Raw genomic sequence first — 19,964 nt, forward strand, 5'->3', positions numbered from 1 at the left:
GGGCGGGGGGGGCGGACCGCCCCGGGCGGCACTTCCTATGGAGCATTTAGGGGCGGCATTTCGGGGTTTTGCATCCAAAAAACGGAGTGTTTTCGAGGAAAAATATCTGGCGGGGGGCGGCATTTTCGTCGAGCACGGTGAAAAACGGGAAATTTCGAATCACCGCCCCGAGCGGCACTCCGGCTCGCTACGCCACTGGACATCTGCTCAATGCGCTCTCGCAGAACTCCAGTCCATCTGTCTCACAGAATTCGTTTTGAGAAGAGCAGAAGAACGGGTCGGTTTTTCGAGATGAGCAACTTCGAAAGAAAACTTTCTCCTTTAGTTCGCGGCGGTACCACTTGGGGGCGCCACACGGCTCGGCGTATGAGCTGAGTCAAATATTTTTGTTCGAATTCGTGTAACGTGACCACGACAAGTCCGGCAACTACGGTTCGTGACTCCTGGCTCAACACGGGATAGAATCACGCTCTCTCAAAACCCTTCGCCCAGGTTGGCCCTCTCTCTATGCATTGTTACGACAAAGGGGGGTTCTTGCTTGTCGTTTACACTGACGTCATTCACTGGAACGTCCACGCCCGGTCTGGCGGAAAGGATTCTGCGGTGACTTTTGAGGTTGGACGATGTTGAACCCATGAAGTGCCTTCAGTGAGGGGGAGGCTTCCGTCACATGTATAGTCATGTGGCCCTCTGCAGGCTTCGCTGTGATATTTACTACGCTGGGCTTGTCGTTGGAATTGACAGTCAAAATGTGCGCGGGAGCTCCAACTTTGCCGCCACAGCCCTCCTCGGAAAACGGGAAGGATTCCAGTGCTCCGAAGAAAATCAAGGTGAGCTCGAACATCACAGATACAGCCGATTAGGTTCAATCGATCCGGTCCGGAAGTCATCTGAACCGCGAATTCGAGTTCGGCTTCCAGAGAGTCCCCACTTATCACATCCCCAACTCCCCCGAGAGCGCGAAGTCGACAGATACCTATTTACCGTTTCTGGATCTCAATCGGACATTCGGCTCACCAGTAGTCGAATTTCCCCGGAGCTCTTCCAATAGACAGGGAATATCCTCGAGTTTCGGCGGTCTTCCGCGACGAACACGCAGAGAGTCGAGGCAGTGAAACTTTTGCGAGGAACTGAGGCTGTCCGGAAATCTCATGGCAGCTTGATCCATATCCCCCGCAACGTTTTTCCTAATTCCCCATCATTGTGAGTTTGAGCTGTGAGTTGTGTCGCGGGGAAGCGGATGGTCTTCGCCGAATACATGAATCGAAAGCGATCACTTCGAAAGAACTCCTCAAAGAGTTCGAGAATTATTTCACGCGATCGGATGCAACGACGACTGGTCCTATGTCGCTCCAGATTTCACATCAAGAGACCGTCCTTTGTAGCACATTCTTGGGCGTCCCATGCTCTCACTCGCTGACGGTGTCAGAGAAATTTTCTGTTCGATCTCAGCCATTTTTCCGGAACGGATCCATGTTTGTTATATTCGCGCCCTCGAGCCAGATTCGTCCCTCGAATCTGCGACCAAATATGAATTGTCTAGAACGTCATGATGGCTGTGAAGAAGATTCAGGCATGCGGGGCTCAGACACATTTAACGCGCATTGTGAACGCATCAAACGTACTTGGGTGCCGGAGACGGACCAGAATATAAATCTGAGCTCAAAAGGTGTGTCTTATTCACATTTTCCATCTCTTCTGAGTTCATCCTGTTCTGTGATGACTGTCATGAGTCATGACCATGCTTTCAAGCCCGATGAAAACGGCAACTCGCTACTATCAGACGCTCTACACCGGCCGACCGCAGCTGTAATTACGCAACCGGTGGACCGTTCTCCGAACTACATGTATCCCTGGGCATTCGCTCCGTTGCTCCGAGAGATCAGTTATCGTGCGCAAATGGTCAACAAAGCGAGTGCCGGAACTCGGACCGCTCGGCGCACACGTAAAAGATTCCGTGATACTCAGACGTGTATCCAATCCAGACGATGAAGTTGAACTGTACTCCGGGTCAATGGACCTCTTCAATTGAGTTGCGGAAACGGATCCCAAACGACAGTTCGATATCGTGGTCTCGATCAGCAGAACATTTAGAGCATGGGTGAAGCCGCTCCGATGACTCTTTTGGCTACGAGTCGGTGAGGAGTGAGGAAGCTTGCATGCAGCCGCAACGTCTCTGCGCTGAATGCCTATGTAAACACACGTGGAATGGAAACTCACATAAACTCTCTGGAGACGATCTGCGGCAAAAGCAGATCAATAATTATGGTTCTCTGCCAGCGAGCATCTCGACGAATGGAGCCCCCTGTTGGTGACCGAGAGGATATCGGTCGGAAATAAGCTGGCGAGGAGAATATCGAATGGCAGTAGAAATCTAAAATTCATGTTTCATGAATATTTCCGTCTTTGAGCTATACGATTATTTCCGCTCCCAGGCATTAGTTGCTCGGCACATATGCAGGCGCTAATTGTTTTCTGGAATCATGGAGGATTATTATCTTAGATGGAGTGAATGATTCACAGCTTCGAAAACTCCCTCCGTCCGCGAGTAATCGGAAATTGTGACGCCCATCGATTGGTCGAAGTGATCTCGAATACTCGAGGGTCTCGCTTTCAATGAACTTGGTAATCCCAGTGTTGCACTTTCGTTTGTCGTCGCCGGTCACATGGAGAATCAACTCGAATGAGTTATAGAGCCTTGGAATCATCGGAAGTGGAGCTCAGCGGTAGCGACTTCACTGGGAGCTCCCAACTAAGAGCAATGGATTCGAATGCGATAGCGCGAGGCCTCCATCTCTCCATGAACCTCCCGGAGCACCGGTACAGGTTTGACGCAGACTCTGTGGGTTGGAGCACTCCATTCCCAGAGGGGTTCACTTTAGCTAAACACGACCGGTCCATAGCCTGATAGCGTTTACAGATCCGGGTCATTCAGCCGGACGAGCTGTTTTCGATGAGCGGGGCTTACCAGTGGTGTAGCGAGGCTTGACGATGCTTAGTACGGATTCAATTTCGACGCCCTCTGAATTTTCCCCGCTATCTTGAGGAGTGAGCTCGAAGCTCCCGGTTCAGACTCCGGATTCCAGCCCCGGACCTGCGTCCTAGGATCTAGCCCATGATCGTAAATGGAATCTATGGAACCTGTGCGGGCATCGCGAGTGCACCGCGCGATTCCTTAAGCGGAAAACGTCGGTCCTAGTACCATTATCATTGGCGCAGAGTAAGCTTCGATTGAGCTTCCAGAAGTCATGCTGTAAGTCTCGAATGCTAGCCTTGTTTCTATCCCCATCTGGGGTGACCGCACAGACCCGCATGTCAACTTCGCAATGATTCTTTTCCTCATCGAATTCCGCTCTGGACTCCGCAGCAGAGACCTAGAGCCGCGGTTCCTAGCGGGGAAACAGCTCGAGGGACTCGACTGCACACCCTATCATCGTTCTGATCTCCGGTAACTTACGCTGAGACGTCTTCGCAGCCCGAGGCTCAGGCCTACATCCATCCACCTTCCCGCTCTTACCCCCGCTGGGCTATTGGGAACAGATCAGCCAGAAAAATGGACGAGAAAGAATATCAGAATGACAATTTTCCTTATAGGGGCATGCATGTGTTGCTCTTTGCGTTGTGCCGCTATCTGATGCAATGCCTCCTCTAGTTCGTGTTCTCTTCATTCGCTCGGCGAGAGAACTCGGACGCGTCGAAGGATATGATGCTTGCGATTAGTTCTCTAACCTCCGCGGACCTTCGAGAATAGATCGAAGTTCGACTCTCAGCTGTCTCATAATAGAGCTCTATGACGAAATCGTTCGCGATGGCAAGATAACTAGAACGCATTGGCGACACCCGATGTCGCTCGCCATGGAGAGAATTCATATCGCAAAGGTCACAATTCATTTTATGTACAAGGCGGTGCGCGAATGATCGTGGATGAAGGCATTCCGCCGCGAGAATTCTCAATGTCAGACGAATTCTCAAGCGTCCGGCGTTTTGTAATCATCAGGCTCGAGGGAAGTCGCCTCCCATCAAATGGGATCGCATCGCCATCGTCGGGACTTGAGTGTCGATCGTACACGTTCAATGTCTCTTCCCTCGTGAATCCGCGCTGGAACGATGTTGTCGAGCCTTCAAATGAACAATCGGTTGGATATTTCATATTTCTGGTGATGCGCGACTTCAACCGGGAGCCCATTGGCAAGCCCTCCGTCGAAGTCAGATGTGGGGCAACGGCAGCAGTGGTGATCACTGTGACTGGTTCAAATAGAATTTCCCAACCTTTCGCCGCGGAATGAAGTGCCTAACGGCGAACCGCCATGGAGCGTCGCGATGGATCTACTTTTGCTCCAGCGATTCTTTCGTCAAGCTTGATCAAGTGCGGTAGACAAGTGGTGTTGCCTAACGGTGATTGGAAATTCACCATCGTCGACTTCTACACATGTTGTTGCAGATATGCGAGGATTCGGTTTCGTCCAACGGGAGAAGAAGGCATACAGGCAGTTCCTTCGCCCGGGCGTCCAAGATAACTGACAATGGGAGGGGAGCGGATGTTTCAGCGTGCATCAAAACCTCTTTCTCCCCCTTGTGCCGGAGCAACCCCGAGGGACGAAACGCTAGAAATAAGTTTGGTTGAGGTTTCTTGTGCTCAGGCTGAGCTACCTACTCGCTAACTCTCCTCGATGTCTGGGTCGCTTCCCAATCAGCACTTCGCCCCGCTGCCACCGCGTAACCGATGAGACATTTCTGAGCCGGGACGCCTGACAGCCCATCCAAAGTTAGCCGAAGAGCGAAATTGGGGATTTCCTCTCCTGAGTGATCATAGTGCTCCGTCAAGGTGATTGGAAACCGCTGCTCGGATTTTCCTTGATGCGCCATAGTCCTGTTTCTCGCGGAGCTTTTCGCTGTGAGTCCAGCCGTCCCACGAGCATCTGTCAGCCCATCCACGATTCGGGTTGACAACCCACCGGCAAGTTGAGATGAGCCGACGCTTCAAGTCTCCCGCACACTTCGGAATTGATACATCAAGACGATGCGGGCTCACTGATGAAATTTCTGACCCTTGATCCCTGAATGTGCACCGCATCGGGTCGGGCGAGCTTCGGATTCATTAACGATGGATCCGAATCTCATATGGAATATCATTCAGAGCTCGTTTCCCAGGGAGGCTCATGAACTCGAGCGTGGGTCACTTCCTGAGCCTTCCTCGTCGTCGTAGTTTGCTCCAGTGAAATCGACTTCGCTCGTATCTTCCCGCGCTCCGTCCAGGAACAATGAGTCACTAAGAGTTGCATTCTTCCCTTGCCGTAAGCCACATCATGCCCGATGAGCTCAATCGAGTCCTCGCCGATAGCTGGGTCGTTGTGTGGAAGGGGAATCCGAAATTCGAATGCACGCATGGACGCTAGAGCTCTCGAGTTTTGCCGAGTGTAAGTACCGGAGCTCGGTTTCGCTGGAGTCACCACTCCGGTCCACCGTATCTGCTGACCCGATGGAGCGTTGATATGGGGGGGAAGGGGCGCAACCTTGATATGATATCCAAATGCATTACCAATGACCCGAAAGAGTTCTCGATATGCATTTTCGAATCGTGTTGGTGCGCTGATTCGGAATGAGGGACTTATGTAGCGTGGAAGCGGCTGATGTACGATGACGGGAAGCCTAAGAAAGAGATATCGAAAAAAAAGGGAAGACCAGAGCACAGGCCGTAGAGCTTCCAGTCGACAAGACTTTTTTTCCCTCAAACAACTCGCCTCCCGAGACCGGTTCCACACGGCCCGACTCGAATGGTTCATTTCGTCGCTATGTATGACAACTCTCCGAGAGGGTGTTCTGGCCAGTGTCGCTTCAGACACAATTTCTTTAACGGCGTGCTCGAGCAGGTAGAACAGAGCAGAGCCGGTGAGAAGTTGTGGCTATTTTTCTTTGACCCACGAATATATCAATGTAGACTCGATGGCGACTGTGCCGGACAGAGGAAAAGACGCTAAGGGACATCAGCTAGTTTAATGGCTGTGAAGAGAGTGCTGGTTAGACTCGGCCGCGGTGGGTATCTCTTCCTCGCCTATGACTGCCTGGCTTCCTCTATCCGTCATTCTCTCGAGAACAAAGCTCGGACACTTCGGCTGTCAAGCAGGAGAGGGGAGAGGGCGGGAAAGTGTCGTCAGTCAGTGAGTACCCTGGGGTGCTTAAAGAGATCTGCGATTTGCTTTTTCAAGAGATTCATAGATGGAGAAGGGGAAAAATGGAGGAAAAAGAAGAGAGAAAAAGGAAAGAAAGAAAAAAAAGGAGTCATCCTGGAAAATCATCCTGCCTGAATCGGCGCTCTGAGGTCGATTGGAAGGACAGAGCGACTGAACTGAGACTTCTAAAGTCTCGTGCGTTCGCGAATTCGAGCACAATAGATTGAGCATCCGGCTGACTAGGCGCTCGGCCGGACGGTCATTCGGTGCCGACGGTCGGATCGACCGGTGGATAGACAGACGGACGGAAGCAGGATGTCCTATTCGGGCACCAACTTTCTCAGAGCGCCTTCTCTGTATCACAACATTCTTCCCAGCGATTTGCCTGGAGCTCCCATGTCATTATTGTATTCAAGGACCGTTGTTGTCGTGACCCACATACCTACTGATATTCATTCTTTCGATATTACTTGCACTCAGTGAATAAGAACGGAACTCATGAGACGCTATTCGAAGAAGAAGACTTATCGTCATGTGATGAGCCAGTCGGGCCGATCCGAGGTCGGATGCCGCAAGTGGAGCCAGTCAAGTGCTTATCGTGCGAGAAACTCGATGAAAAAGATTCAGCCCAGGAATGAGGCTCGGTAGCAAGCAGGTACAGCCGGACTGAGTGAGTGAAACTGCGAGGAATCCCCATAGGATACTGAATCGATCTCCCCAATGGATTGATTTAAGAGCTATGTCTCCCTTGAGGTTCGGGACCCGACTAGATTACGACCGAGATATGGGGGTCTTTGCGCGAGTTTCTCGCTCCCTAAGTTGAGCTCGGTCTCAGAGATCTTCGGAAACTCGATATGATGTTATTTAGGGCTTCGGTCGCCTTAGTGAATTATTATCCGAGCGAGATGCTTTGTTGCGATCGTCCCATTGTGCAAACGTCCTCTTCAATCTTACACGATACAAAGAAACCCCACGACCGGGCCAACGAGGCGAGGGCAGCGCATTCGACGTCAAGAGACCCTCTAAAGCCCTTCGCGTCCACCGTCCTGAAAACGCGGGGTGCACTCAATAATTAAACCGCATTATGGTCTCATAGAGAGGTCGCGTACATGATTCAACGAAGGGATTCGCCCCCTCGGTCCAAGCTCGCGCAGGGCCTCAACGGACATCAGTTCCGGGTTTGTAGAGTGGCCGCGACGACCACTGCCACACTAATGGCCCAACCCGATGGTGTTCGAGTTGAAGAGAGAGAGAGAAAGAGTTGAACGATGTCAAAAGACGGATATCTGATCGTTGTCAGCTTTTCATATCGCTGAGCAAGCAGATCATACGAAACATCGTCGTTGACACGATGACATCTCTCGAAAACCTTGTATCGGTGGCCTGCGGCCTGTGAACGTTTCGAAATGTCCCGCCGATGCCTGGTAAGCTTCTCTATGGTGGCGTGCATCGGAGCTCGGTGACGAGCATTTTTCCGATTCTAATCTCTGTTCCCCGTTCCGAAGGAATTTTTTCTCGCTGTTCGACTTCGGATTCTCCGACCTCCGTGACTATCTTGAAAGTCGCCTTCGATCACGCTCCACATGAGGTCCAGATACGGCTCTCTCCGTATGAGTGAGAAGGTCAGCGTAGCTCGACGTTGCGGTAGCGGCAGAGAGGCCAACTAGGCAGACCGTATTGAAAACTAGGTGAAGGCCTCGCCTGCCTCATATTCGGATCCCTTTGACACACATTCGGTGGGTGGCCAGCTATGCTTTTGGAGGCGCACCACAGCGGTTCCACGGCTGTGGAGTCTAGCCCGTGAAGGCTCCCGACCTCCCCAAGTCTACGATAAGCGTCCTTGAAAGTAGGCTCATCGAAAGTCCATAAACTAATGCGAGTTTAATAATTCAACAAGACATTGTAGAGGATCAAATTCAAACATAGGAGGCGGGGACCTGGAGTGATCCGGGATTTTTTACGCGAGTTGACGAGCCGAATATGTAGGACTCGCTTATCAGTTTGGAAAGTTCGCAAGGTGTCTCCTCTTCTGGGAATCGCTGTCTCGGGGTCGTTTACCAGATAGAAGAGACCCGCCGAAGAATCGAGAAGCCGCCCACGGACCAGACGGGGTCGGCTGACAATGAGCTCGCTCCTTCTCCCCATTTTGTTCTATGAGCCATGCAGCCGGCCCTCCATAGGAGTCTGCTGCTCATGGTGGGAGCTGTCGTCTGCAGGCGGAGATTCTTCATCCGCCCTCGTCTTGGTGGCCACCGCTCCATTGGAATTCCTCCAGCGACGGCGTTCCTTGCCCTGAGCTTCTCAGACGAGCCTCAGTTTGCTCATGCCATGTCAGACGGAAGTCAAGCCCGAGTACGATGAGAATTGATTGAGAATTCGAGCGAAAAAATGGATGAACGCCAGTGTTGCGAATTGGAAAGAATTGTTTTGAATATTTGGAGTTATTCTCCATCAAATACTGAATATACTTCGTCTTACTTCTGAGGAGAGACATCGTTCAGGAGGAAACTTCTGGAGTGCTTCCCGCTCGGACGATCGAGCTTGTCATGTATGATCGTGTCTTCCCACGAGAGCAGGATCTCTGATTGTTGAAGTTCATACCTTCCGTGGTCTCTGAAAGTATTTTATTCTTTTACTCGTTCGTGGGAGCCGTCGATTCCCTCCGAGCATGAAGAGATCGGGATCCAGGGACCCTAATTCGTTGGGAACTTGCTTGAGACAACGATTACCATCTGTCTTCTCGATCTAGAGAGTCTTGACTCTTTAGTGGAAAGAAATACTACCCGCGTGCTCGGATTCCCTCGACGCAATCGTTCTCGAGTGAAAGGCTCCTCGCTCTCCTCGGGAAAGTTCGTGGTCCGATTGATGAGCTCCTCTGATCCGACTTTGGCCGATTGAAGCGTCCCTAACTGTAGACGCTCGTTTGCCGGTCGCGCAGGCTCGTCACCGGAGTCTCCCGGATGGAGGAGAGTAAGACGAAAAGTCCCCGTTGACGAGACGGGAGATCCATGCGGGCAGACGTCAACCTCGCCAGACTCATGACTAGCCCGTCAGAAACGACCGTGTTCAGAGACTAAAGGAGCAGTCATCAAACAAATGAACTTCTATCAGACGTCTCCATGCTCCGGGGGTCCCTTATGATCTATAATACTCTGGCTACATGACATCTCCGCTGGGCACGGATAATTTCTTCAATATGCGAATCAATATCAATTTCCGGTAATGAATTTGAGCCGCATCGTGCAGGGCAATCCGGAGGGTCGGGATCCACCGGAGGAGTCCGACGACGTTGACGCTTGTTGACCCGTGAAACACTCAGCCCCTTGATCGTGCGACGTCGCGTCGTCGAGCTAAGCTCTACGCTCCCTGGGGACCGAATCACGTCGACACGGATGCTTGCATGCGTGCAGTATAAACAGAACTCGGCACAGAACTCCAGTCAAACGAAAATAAACGCGCCGGCCCAGAGGGATACGGTTGAACAGCGGGCCCGCCAGACCTCGAGAAGACATTCTTCGCTTCCGATATCCTTCAAGGTCGACGTGATGACGACGCCGACGGCCTCGCGCATTTGCACAAGCACTGACTTGTGGACGTGCTCGTATTCAGGTCACCGAACTTGTTCGCAGGCGCCACAATTCACGACTTGTCCACCTTACGGGAGACTACGACTTATTCAATAAAGATACGCGGCGTTAATGGCCGAGAACTCTGACAGCACGAGCTTTGCATTTCAACTCGAGCTCGCTCGGCTCCGGAATCGTTCGCAGCTTCGATTGGGGAACTCTCGCGGACAGTGATGATGAGGGCCCTGAATTGGGGGCTCGCTGTTTTCTAAGTCATCTTTTGTGAGGAAGGCAGCCCGAGTCCCGACCCCCCACAGGAGGCTTTCGGATCTTATTGCTTCCCAAGACCGATCCAGTCCTTCGCCTGCATACGGTCAGGGAATGCGGAAGATATACGCTCCTTCATTTGCGTATATCATCCGCGATGATGATTTCAGAGGCTATCTGACGTGACCACGAAGCCGCAACAGAAAAGCATGGAGCCTTAATAGAAATAAGCATGCCAGAACTGAATAACGATTCGAGAGTCTCGCGGCAGCGAATGCTCATTGGCTGGCTTCCTTATTCGGCTAATTATTCATTATCTTCAATATCCTTGAGTTCTGACAGAGTCTGCTCCACAAAGCTCTCGTCCGAGTCCGTTGCCCGCCGCTCGAAAGATCTCCCGTGGACTCCGCTTTCCTCCTTGGGGATAATGGAGCGAACCTCCCGGACAAAACCACGAATGAGCACAACATTCGACACTACGGTGTCGAGGATTCGACATCGGCTCGACGTCCTCCCAGAATTTACACATGGTGCCGATCCAGACGGGGAACTCCCCCACGAACACGAGAGAACTCCAGTCGGAAGAACAGAACGACGAGGAGTGGTCAGCAGAATGCAATAAGCGGTCGGTGCGGGATCATAAAGATCGAGATCATAGAAGAGGGCGAAATTATCCGAGATAGGGAGCGAGCCCCCAGTTTGAGCTGTCAATGACCCCGAGTAGCGAACCGATCGAAAGAAGTGGATATCGCACCTACCATACAGTGGGTCGGCAGCTGATGTTTCAGGAAACAATGTCCCTCAATGGACGTGCTCACCACGGAAACTCCAAACTTATCACTCGATCACCACGAGAAACTGCTGTGTATACGGTCTATAGGGACCATTGGAAGCTATGTAGCAGCGAATAGATTGAAGTAAACAAGTAATCGTATGACGAGGTCATTTCGATTGCCGTCTATTTCACTTGATTCGCTCGACGCCCGCCGTATACGGAGATAGCTACGGTCAGAGAATATTTTTTCGGCCTGAATGTCGGTCAGCCGCAAATCCATCGAAAATACGGCGTCCTTTGATCGAGTCACGATTCACGATTACCGTATCGTTTCCGGCAGCTCCTTCCTGCAACTCCTACGCGCTCGAACGCAGACTCGCAGCCGAGTCGACGAAAATTCGTTCTCGAGAGCGAATCCGGGATTCCGTGTCCTATGTACTCGTGTAGATGAGAACATCTGAGAAAAATAAAGAAGAAAACCCGAATCGGGTCACTCTCGTCGTAAATAAAATCATATCGCTCCTAGATGACGATTAAATGCATAGCCAAGTCTCCGGATTGCTTCCGCGATCTTGGTAATCGCTCCCGCTGATGACGCGGAAGCATTATGCCCACGGAGCATATTGTTCTGTCGGTCACGCTGTATTTTATGTTCCGCAAACAAAGAACCCTCTGTACCAATGTGAAACCCATGCGAGCAAGCCGAGCTACCGAGGGTCGAACCTTCTCGTCGCAAAACCATTTCAAAAAGGCCGACCCGGAAGAAATCGATTCGCTCAATAATCACAAGTCCAAGTTTTGATCTTCGACGTGGGCGCGTTCCTACGGTCGCGGTCACTCGCACTCTCCTAGACCCCTTCCGCTCTATCAGGACCCTCCCGAGCGTGTATCAAATCCTGGCGCATTTCGGAAAATAAATCGTTCTTGATTTTCCGACCGCTTTCGGGTCACGACGGCCCTCGACATCCGTGACACATTCGAGTCAACTCGGGGCAACTCCTATTGACGCCGTTTTCTAAAGTTCCCCATCGATTCTTGAGCGACACATGGGTTCCGCGCGTCTGTTGACAACAGGATAACTGACTCTTTGCCTTCCCACAGGAGTTCCTCGATCAATTCGGATACACGAAGGAGGAGCTAACGGCCAGATCCTCGGTAGCGTATCTCGAGTCGTCGGAGGATCCCCTGGCCTCTGCGATACGTCGACTCCAAAGCTTCGCCGGCATCCCTGTGACGGGCGAAGTCGACAATGAAACTCTCGATCTGATGCGGAAGCCCCGATGCGGAGTCAAAGACATAGATTGGTCTCGGGAAGGCGTAAGGAAAAAACGCTACCTCATTCACGGTGATCCGTGGCCGAGAACGAATTTGACATATAGGTGAGTTGATACGTTCACTATAGATCTCGACGCAATTATGAAGCATGCGTGGCCTCGCGATCACTAGGTACACAAATGACTAGCTCTCGCGTCGCGTCCCGAAAGTCCTAGTCTGGCCGGATCAAGAAATCGATCCCTTTCACGCACCGAATTTTGGCGGCGAGACTGTGAATCCCGATCTGAAACTAATTCGGAGTCTGTCCTGTAACCTCCGGAACGACAGACTGTATTGGCCAAACATCCGACCGGATCCGGAGTAGCCGGTCGGTGTTGGAAGAACGAAACGAGCTTTCCGACGGAGAAGCGACCGACAAAAAGATCAAACACTGTGTCTGGTCACAAAAACGCGGAGGCCCCATGTGAAATAGGATACGCCAGCGATGACACGCCTTCGTAATCGTTCGGATGGTGGACGTCCATCTCGTTACGAAGGCCTCCTCTTCCAAGACGCCAAGAGTGCTTCTCTCAGATGCTTCTCTCTCTCCGACTCTTTTCCTTGATTAGCCTTCAATGTCGATCCTCGCGTGGCGTTGACAGTTGCTCGCCAGCTTCGCCGTCCCCGGCTCGACCAGCGGTCCTTCCGAGTTTTTCTTGCTCGTCCGAGGAGCCGAGCTTTCGCGTGGACTCGATGAGCTAGCCGAGGGTCACGTAGAAATACGGAAGCTGGGCAAGGCTCTGCGTGTCCAGGAGAAGGTCGGGATTCGATCCCTGAGGAGGTTGGCTCGAGAGGATAAAGATTCTGAATGCCGCATCGGATGCACGTTTACGTAGTGGGGCTCTAATAAAATAGTGAGGTACTTCGGATCAACGATTTTGTGGAAGACCGAATTTTGAACCGACTGGGACGCCGACCGCCCTCTATGATGTTCAGTCATAGGATCGGTTTCGCGAGCAGCGGGAAAGGCTTGAGCGTTCCAATCAGGGAACATACTGGAAGTGACCCGAGAGGGAGGAAGACGGCTTTTCCGGCCCATAAGTCAGCGGTCCACGTAATCATCGCCAGTGTGCGCGTAAGCGTCCAACGCCGGTGGCTGGATCGGTCTCTCTCTATCTATTAGTCCGGTCAGAGGCGTTTATTGGTCTATGAGAGCAAATTGTTAGAACTGACGAGCGACCGATTGTGTGTACGCTCTAATGTTCCATCGTCGCTTCCAACGCGAAGAAATACCCTCCCCCGTCGACGACCCTCACCGCTCGAACCGCCGCCGTCTCTGGCGTTTTCACTAGAGGCCAGGATGCCGGCAGTCCTGTACCGTATGATCGTTGATGAGTGCGTGTCGCGAGGACCGGTGGTCTTGCACTACCGTCGCCAAGCGAGCGTCGTTTCTCAATGCGCTCCGTGGAACAGTTGGCCGCGTGCCTGGGCTCGCTGAGCTTCTCCGACTAGTGGAAGAAATGTTCGATCTCCGGGAGGTGCCCCGCCAGTTCCATCTCGGTCGTTTGAATGGGAACTTGCAGTGAGTCCCGAGATCGGTCCACATCGGAATCCTCTGTTGAAACTCCTACCGTACCCAAATACGTTGAATTTCTCCCCTCAGAGCCGAGGTCTTGACTCCGGACCTTATTCCTTGCTCGCCTCCCTTCTCCCTCCGATCCCGATCTTGATTTCCGTCCGGGAATCCTCCCCGTCCCTGTTCCCCTCATCGTACTCGTGCTCGTCACGCTTCGTATCTCGTCCTCGCCGGTCGAGTCCATCGACCTTATTTTTGGTTGGAGACGGGACCGATCTGAACGGAGACGGCGATCGTTGAACTTTGTTCGCGGGAAAACTCGGAAGGTTTTTAGGGTGACTTGCTCAACAAGGTCGGAGATGTACTTTCAAGCCATCACAACCTCCTTGAGTGAGTGGTCCTGAGAGCCGTCTTCCAACGAGCCTCGCGTAGCCTAACCCAAGAAAATCTGCAAGTCACTCGTATTTGAACGGCGACACATATTCTATTAGCTTTCCCCTGTCGCCAGGAATCGAGCGGGCTTCGCACATTCGTTTGTACGGCGCCTTTTGTTCTCGCTCGCTTTTCCTGAGCGCAGCCTCCGTTGAAAGTGATTCAGCGTGTCCGTCGGGAAATCATCCTTGATGAGACAGACGCACCGATGATTCAGACGAGGAGGAAAAACGTTCCTCGCGCTGCCTCAGGCAGGCGTGCGGTCACGGGGGATGGGCGCGCAGATATCGCAGTTCGGCAAGTCTGATGTTCGAAGTCGTAGGACCTACGACGAAGATGTTCCTGCCGACTGCCAAGATCAGGTGTGCTGATGATTCGAGCGGAATAAAATTTTCATGAGCTTGAACAGGGAAGAAATTCATTGCATGAAAGTCGGAAAGTCAATTCCTTCCGAGTATATCGCCAAATTATTCTCAAGCGGAACCTAGTGGATCCTTCGTGCCGCGACATGTTTGCTCTTGATTCTTTACGGAGTTTCGCAGCGTCAATGGTTTGAGTTCGAGCACGGAGACTCGTCGCGTGGGTGCGGACGATCCATTTATATCCTGTTCCACAACGGTACTTGCTTGGCCAGGGATAACGATTTTGGAACCACGCGCGGAGTACCGAACATCATCGCCTTGACGTATACGGTATTGCTCCGCATCCTTGGGTCATACTGTCTCTGCCGCAGGGTCATTTCTCTCACTTGGAGAAGAATGGAGGGTTCATTCGAGAAGGGTTAGAATGAGTCCAGCTGAAAGTATATTCTCGGCGGCTCAGTCGCACCGGGAGATATACTGGGCACGGGAATGAGGCGCGATTCGCGAGGATTTTTCACGGAGTTCGAGGCTGTGGAGAAGGCAAATATGCCAAAGCATAAGATTCCGCATGAATCTCGCTGAAAACAAAGATTCGGATCATAGACTCGCCAGTTGACCATGGTTCGCTTGGATAACTGATTTAAGGGTTTCCTCATATCAACTATCATCTTGAGAGTCTGTGATCGCTCAGTCCAGCACAGCTATTCGGATAGTACAGAATACCGAAAATCGGCCTTGCTAGATGATTCCGGTTGGATAGATTGAGAGCCCCTCGTTTACGAGCATTAGCTGTATGTATGAAGATGCAGCATCCGTCCCTCCAGAAAGAAATCAGTTTTCACTGCTGAGAGGAGCATGAGTCCTCTGCCGATCAGGGAGGGTCTCTCCTGATTGTCGATCCTTCGCCAGAACGCTCGAGCAGACAAGCGATCCAGAGCAGTATGCAGTTGGCTTTAATACGGCAACTGGATACGCACATGATCCTCACGCTAGCGGAATCCTCTCCCATCTACTCCGCGAGATCGGGAATCAGACTCCTCGCACTGCGAATAGACTGTATGCTTAGACTCCGCGAAAATACTCTGCACTACATTCAAATCAAATCCCATCGCGTGATGTCCCATAGTCCAATCTGCATGAAATCTGGATGTCTCGCTCCGAATACTTGAATCGGAAGCTCACATGACGTAAGTCAAATCTCGAGTGAGGACTCCATATCACGAGAGCCGCAGATGCGTATCCGGTCGGAGATGATCGTTGAGAGCCGGCACTGGGAGCGGAGCCTGGAGAGCATCCCTCTCTCTCTCGCGCGTTGCTAGCTCTGTGCATCGAACGCTTAAGTTCTCATCGATCGGCACTATAGGGACCTGGAGGATCTCAATAATAATAGAATTTTTCTTTTTTCTAGCATTTCGGATTGGCCCACGAATCTCGATGCGAACTTTATCAGATCCAAACTTGGACGGGTAAGATCTCAGACCCCTTTCTTGTTTCTCCGATCGAAGCGAGCTCCGGGGGGTTTCATTTCACCGAGGAAATTATGCACTAGACGCAGATCAACACAATCGAGCAACTGTGAAGAACATTCAATTATTCGCTCCAGCATCCCCCTGTAGAGAGTGAGAGGGAAGGGGAATATTCCGAATAACCAAAGCATGATAGAGTTCATCGGGGGAAGCAGGTCGGAATTCGACTCCCCTCAAAAAAAAATCCCACCACTCGAGAGTAATGAACCCTCGGGAGCTCGTTCGACAGTGATTGCATTCCGCGATTAATCTTCCTGTTCCACCTTTGCTCGAATCTAGGCTATCAGGGTGTGGTCGAAACATTCGAAGCTCGTGTTCACTGAGACCAGAGACCCCAACGCGGACATTGTCATCAAATTCCTGCGGGTGAGTCCCCATGACGCCACTCATCGGGAATATTAGCTTCTCGGTCCATCCACACGGTGCGACACATCCATATTCTACTGCATCCAGAACGTGTTGCAGAAGATGAGATCTGATGGAGAGCTAGCATCTGAGTACTCTAGGAGTCAGAGATTTCCGCCACGTTCTTTTTCTCCGGCGAGGACCCTTCCCCATGCCCGCACCCCCAAACGCGCAGCTGAATCAAGTTCTCCTACTTGACTCTACCGCTCTCAGCCTCGGAGACCTTTGATATGGCTTTGATGTTCACGATGGAAACTTACGAGGAGCCTCTAATTGCAGGGCCGACATGGAGATGCATATCCTTTCGACGGGCCAGGGATGGTTTTAGCGCATGCGTACTTCCCTGGGACAGAGATCGGGGGCGACGTTCACTTCGACGCTGACGAGAACTGGGGCAGCAAGATGGCTACTACCGGTTCGTACTTCCGCGACTCGGAAGAAACTCAGATCCTTCACCGTCACGTCCCTTCGGATATATCGCTCTATCCTCACTTTGAGCACCGATTCCAGGAGTGGAACTGTTCGTGGCCGCTGCGCATGAATTCGGTCATTCCTTGGGACTCGCTCACGTGCAAGAGCCTTCTTCGCTCATGTATCCTTGGTACCAACAGTTCACTGAGGATACGTTCCAGCTTCCGGAGGACGATGTCCGGGGGATCCAGCGACTCTACGGTAACCTTTAGCAGCGAGAGCATTTTCACTAATATTGATCTCTGATGGTTTCTTCCTCACCGGGGACCCGTCATCATCTGCCTTGGGAATTCATTCGAGGTCACAAGCTCTGTTGTCCCGACAGGCCGTCCCGATCGACCGGACTATAAACCTCGATTCTTCGTTACGACCCGACGGCCGTTCTTTACAACATCAACATCCAGACGCCCGGACGTGTTTCTCAGCCCCCAGGAACAACCTCCTGACCCTTGTCAGATGGATTCAATTGATTCCATATCGATGATCCGCGGCGAAACTTTTATCTTCAAAGGTGATCACGATATACGATATTTCATTGGAAAATTTCTCAGTAGTTCCTCAATTGTGATATGCGCTGCTGAAGAGCGACCCGTTGCTGAGCGCCTCATTTTCCCCAGGCAAGTATTTCTTCCGCCTCGATAACGAGCTCCAAATAATGGGGTCGCATGCCTTCGAAATCAGCCGATTGTTCGGTGGATTCCCAACGGTCTCCAACAACGGAGCCGAGGTCAGAGTGGACGCCGTCTATGAGAGCCGGCGCGGCGAGATCAATTTCTTCATTGGAAGGGTGAGCAGGAATCGGCCGCTATGATTCAGAAATGTCATGCCATACATGCAGTGCATCAATAATCCTAATCATCGTTCCTCGCTCCCAGGAAATCTATGTTTACAACGGACAAAACCTCATGCCCGGATATCCGAAGCCATTGTCATCGATTGGCATACCCGACAGTGTGATGCAGATCGATGCTGCTTTCATCTGGGGCTATAATCAGAAGATCTACCTCTTTCACAACGACCAATACTGGAGATACAATGAACAAGAACGAATGGTACACCTACTCCCGAGCCGGAAATGAGAGTCGAATTTGAACCCTTCGTCTTTTTCTGGTTTCCCGGTGGTCATGTCGAACTCCACTGATTTTCACTTTCGTTCCCAGGTGGAAGCGGACTATCCGAGGCACATACAGATGTGGGGTGGCGTACCCCCGAGGATCGACGCCGCTTTCACTTGGACCGATCGTAAGTCCCTTGGTCATGTATCCGCGATAATTCACGCAAATAATCAGCGCGGCCCCATCCTCAGACTGCGTTGCTCACCATCTGCTTCCTCTTACAGAATCAACTTATTTCTTCAAGAGTCGGAGCTTCTGGCGTTTCCACAATCGACGGCTGACAGTCTTTAATGATTCGGGATCAATCGCCCAGTTTTGGTTCGGGTGTCAAAATTCTTCACCAAGTAGCACCTTCATCTCGCCACTGCACACGTTCTCGGCATTGCTACTGATCGTATTTTACAACCAATTCTTGTTCGAATCTCGACTGTTCAGATCGACGTCAGAAGCGTTATGATGGAATGATCCCATTGGGCACATTGAAGCTCCTTTTCAGTGAGATCAAGAGTACTTAAATCAGTTCAATGTTCGAGGATCCTCATCGAATGTATCTCTATATCGAGTTCGATTCGGATCTTCAGAGAAGACCGCTGGCGAGGTTCTCATCGAAGTTATACCGTTTCTCGGAACGGTTTGTCCGCATTCCAACGTCCAGTCTCCGAACTCCATCCTCTTATCTCTGGGAGGAGCGTCTGGATTGCGATGAAAACCTCCGGAACTGAGATTTACGAATCTCAAGTCAGAAACAGCTGGATCCCCAGATCACTCATCGGAACTTAATCAGAAAGAGGAACGTCCATCGGAGATTTATGAGAGAAGGGTCCAGCTAGTTATGTAACTCTCGAATACATTAATGAACCAGATTCAACTTCTGGAAACCTGGCGGTTTGATGAGCGAAGCATTTCCATCTATACAACTTAAGTACTAGGGTAGCGGCCCACGTTGGGCCGACGCACAACTCGTTAAACCTTTTACTATCATGTCGACGGTCCGATTTACTCATGTCTGTCAGAAAATTCATCGTGCCTTCCCTCAGACGGATCTGAAGGAATTCTTAACTGTGGTTGTGCGCGGAGATTATTCCGAGATTGGAGTGGACTCGAAAAGTGATGTTTCTTCCGTGGCTCCTTGTGGTAAGAGCTGGAATTCATTTGCATTGAGTCGTGTCTGATTATTCGGAAGCGGTGTGCAAATCGTCAGATATTACACAACACGAACAACAGAGTACGAGCAAATGTATATACATAGTTGTCATGGTACATTTTCACGCGAGTTTGAAGGCTAGTTTCATATAGGTGTATTTAGCAGTAGGGAATAAATGAGAGACATTGTATAGAAAAAAAAAATTCCAAAAACATAATCTCAACAAGGCCTCTTCATTCATGACATAGCACCCAAACCAGGATGATTCTTCTGATCCTTCCGTGTTTTTTTTCTGTAAGAGTAAGTTACTGAGAGTAGGAGTCCATGTCTTGGGCTTGGCTTGGAAAATCACCGGCGAGATAGTTTCCCATGCCCCGGAATCCCGACCATCTTGGGCCGGGAGGTCACCGGAATGGGGAATTGTCGCACAAGACGAGGTATGCAACAGACATATGCATTTAGAATATTCTCGGACAATGTCGCCGCACCGAGACATCCAAGAGCGCTGAGCACGAGATTCGACGCGCTGGATTTCCAACTCCGAAGATCTGAGCCGACGGGGAATCGCTCGAAGCTCTGATTCGGAGCCTCGATGAAATGGGGACGAGCCCGGATCGATCAATCCATTCACTCACTCGGATTCCAGCGGCATGGCGGGAGATCTGCCTGGAAGACCTGGCACGTCCTATCCTTGTTACAAAAGATCCGAAGGTGATTCTCGACCTCGCCGAATTCATGTCATCAATATATCCAGCTATTCGGATACTTCCGCGATATCCCACATTGTGACATGAAGTCGGGCAATTCCAGATGAGTGTTTACACATTCAAGCGCTTGGACTCATAATCTGTAGCAAGATGGCGGACGCTCTCCTCGGACATCCATCAGGGTGAGCATTTCC

At 51.3% G+C, this 19,964-nt stretch overlaps 1 protein-coding gene across 1 annotated transcript; it reads left to right on the plus strand.

Annotated features, from left to right (window-relative positions):
* Window positions 1–456: 456 nt before the first annotated feature.
* On the plus strand, window positions 457–18,692 carry LOC100907722 (matrix metalloproteinase-2). Its single transcript, XM_029112433.1, has 11 exons — window positions 457–830; window positions 11,880–12,157; window positions 15,811–15,868; window positions 16,208–16,294; window positions 16,613–16,748; window positions 16,844–17,005; window positions 17,130–17,315; window positions 17,422–17,591; window positions 17,680–17,856; window positions 17,965–18,046; window positions 18,144–18,692. Exons 1-11 carry the CDS (start codon window positions 681–683, stop codon window positions 18,374–18,376), a joined length of 1,719 nt encoding a protein of 572 aa, XP_028968266.1. The 5' UTR covers window positions 457–680; the 3' UTR covers window positions 18,377–18,692.
* Window positions 18,693–19,964: the final 1,272 nt, after the last annotated feature.

Source organism: Galendromus occidentalis, unplaced genomic scaffold (genome assembly GCF_000255335.2).
Source record: "Galendromus occidentalis unplaced genomic scaffold, Mocc_1.1 scf7180000077501, whole genome shotgun sequence".
Taxonomy (NCBI): domain Eukaryota; kingdom Metazoa; phylum Arthropoda; class Arachnida; order Mesostigmata; family Phytoseiidae; genus Galendromus; species Galendromus occidentalis.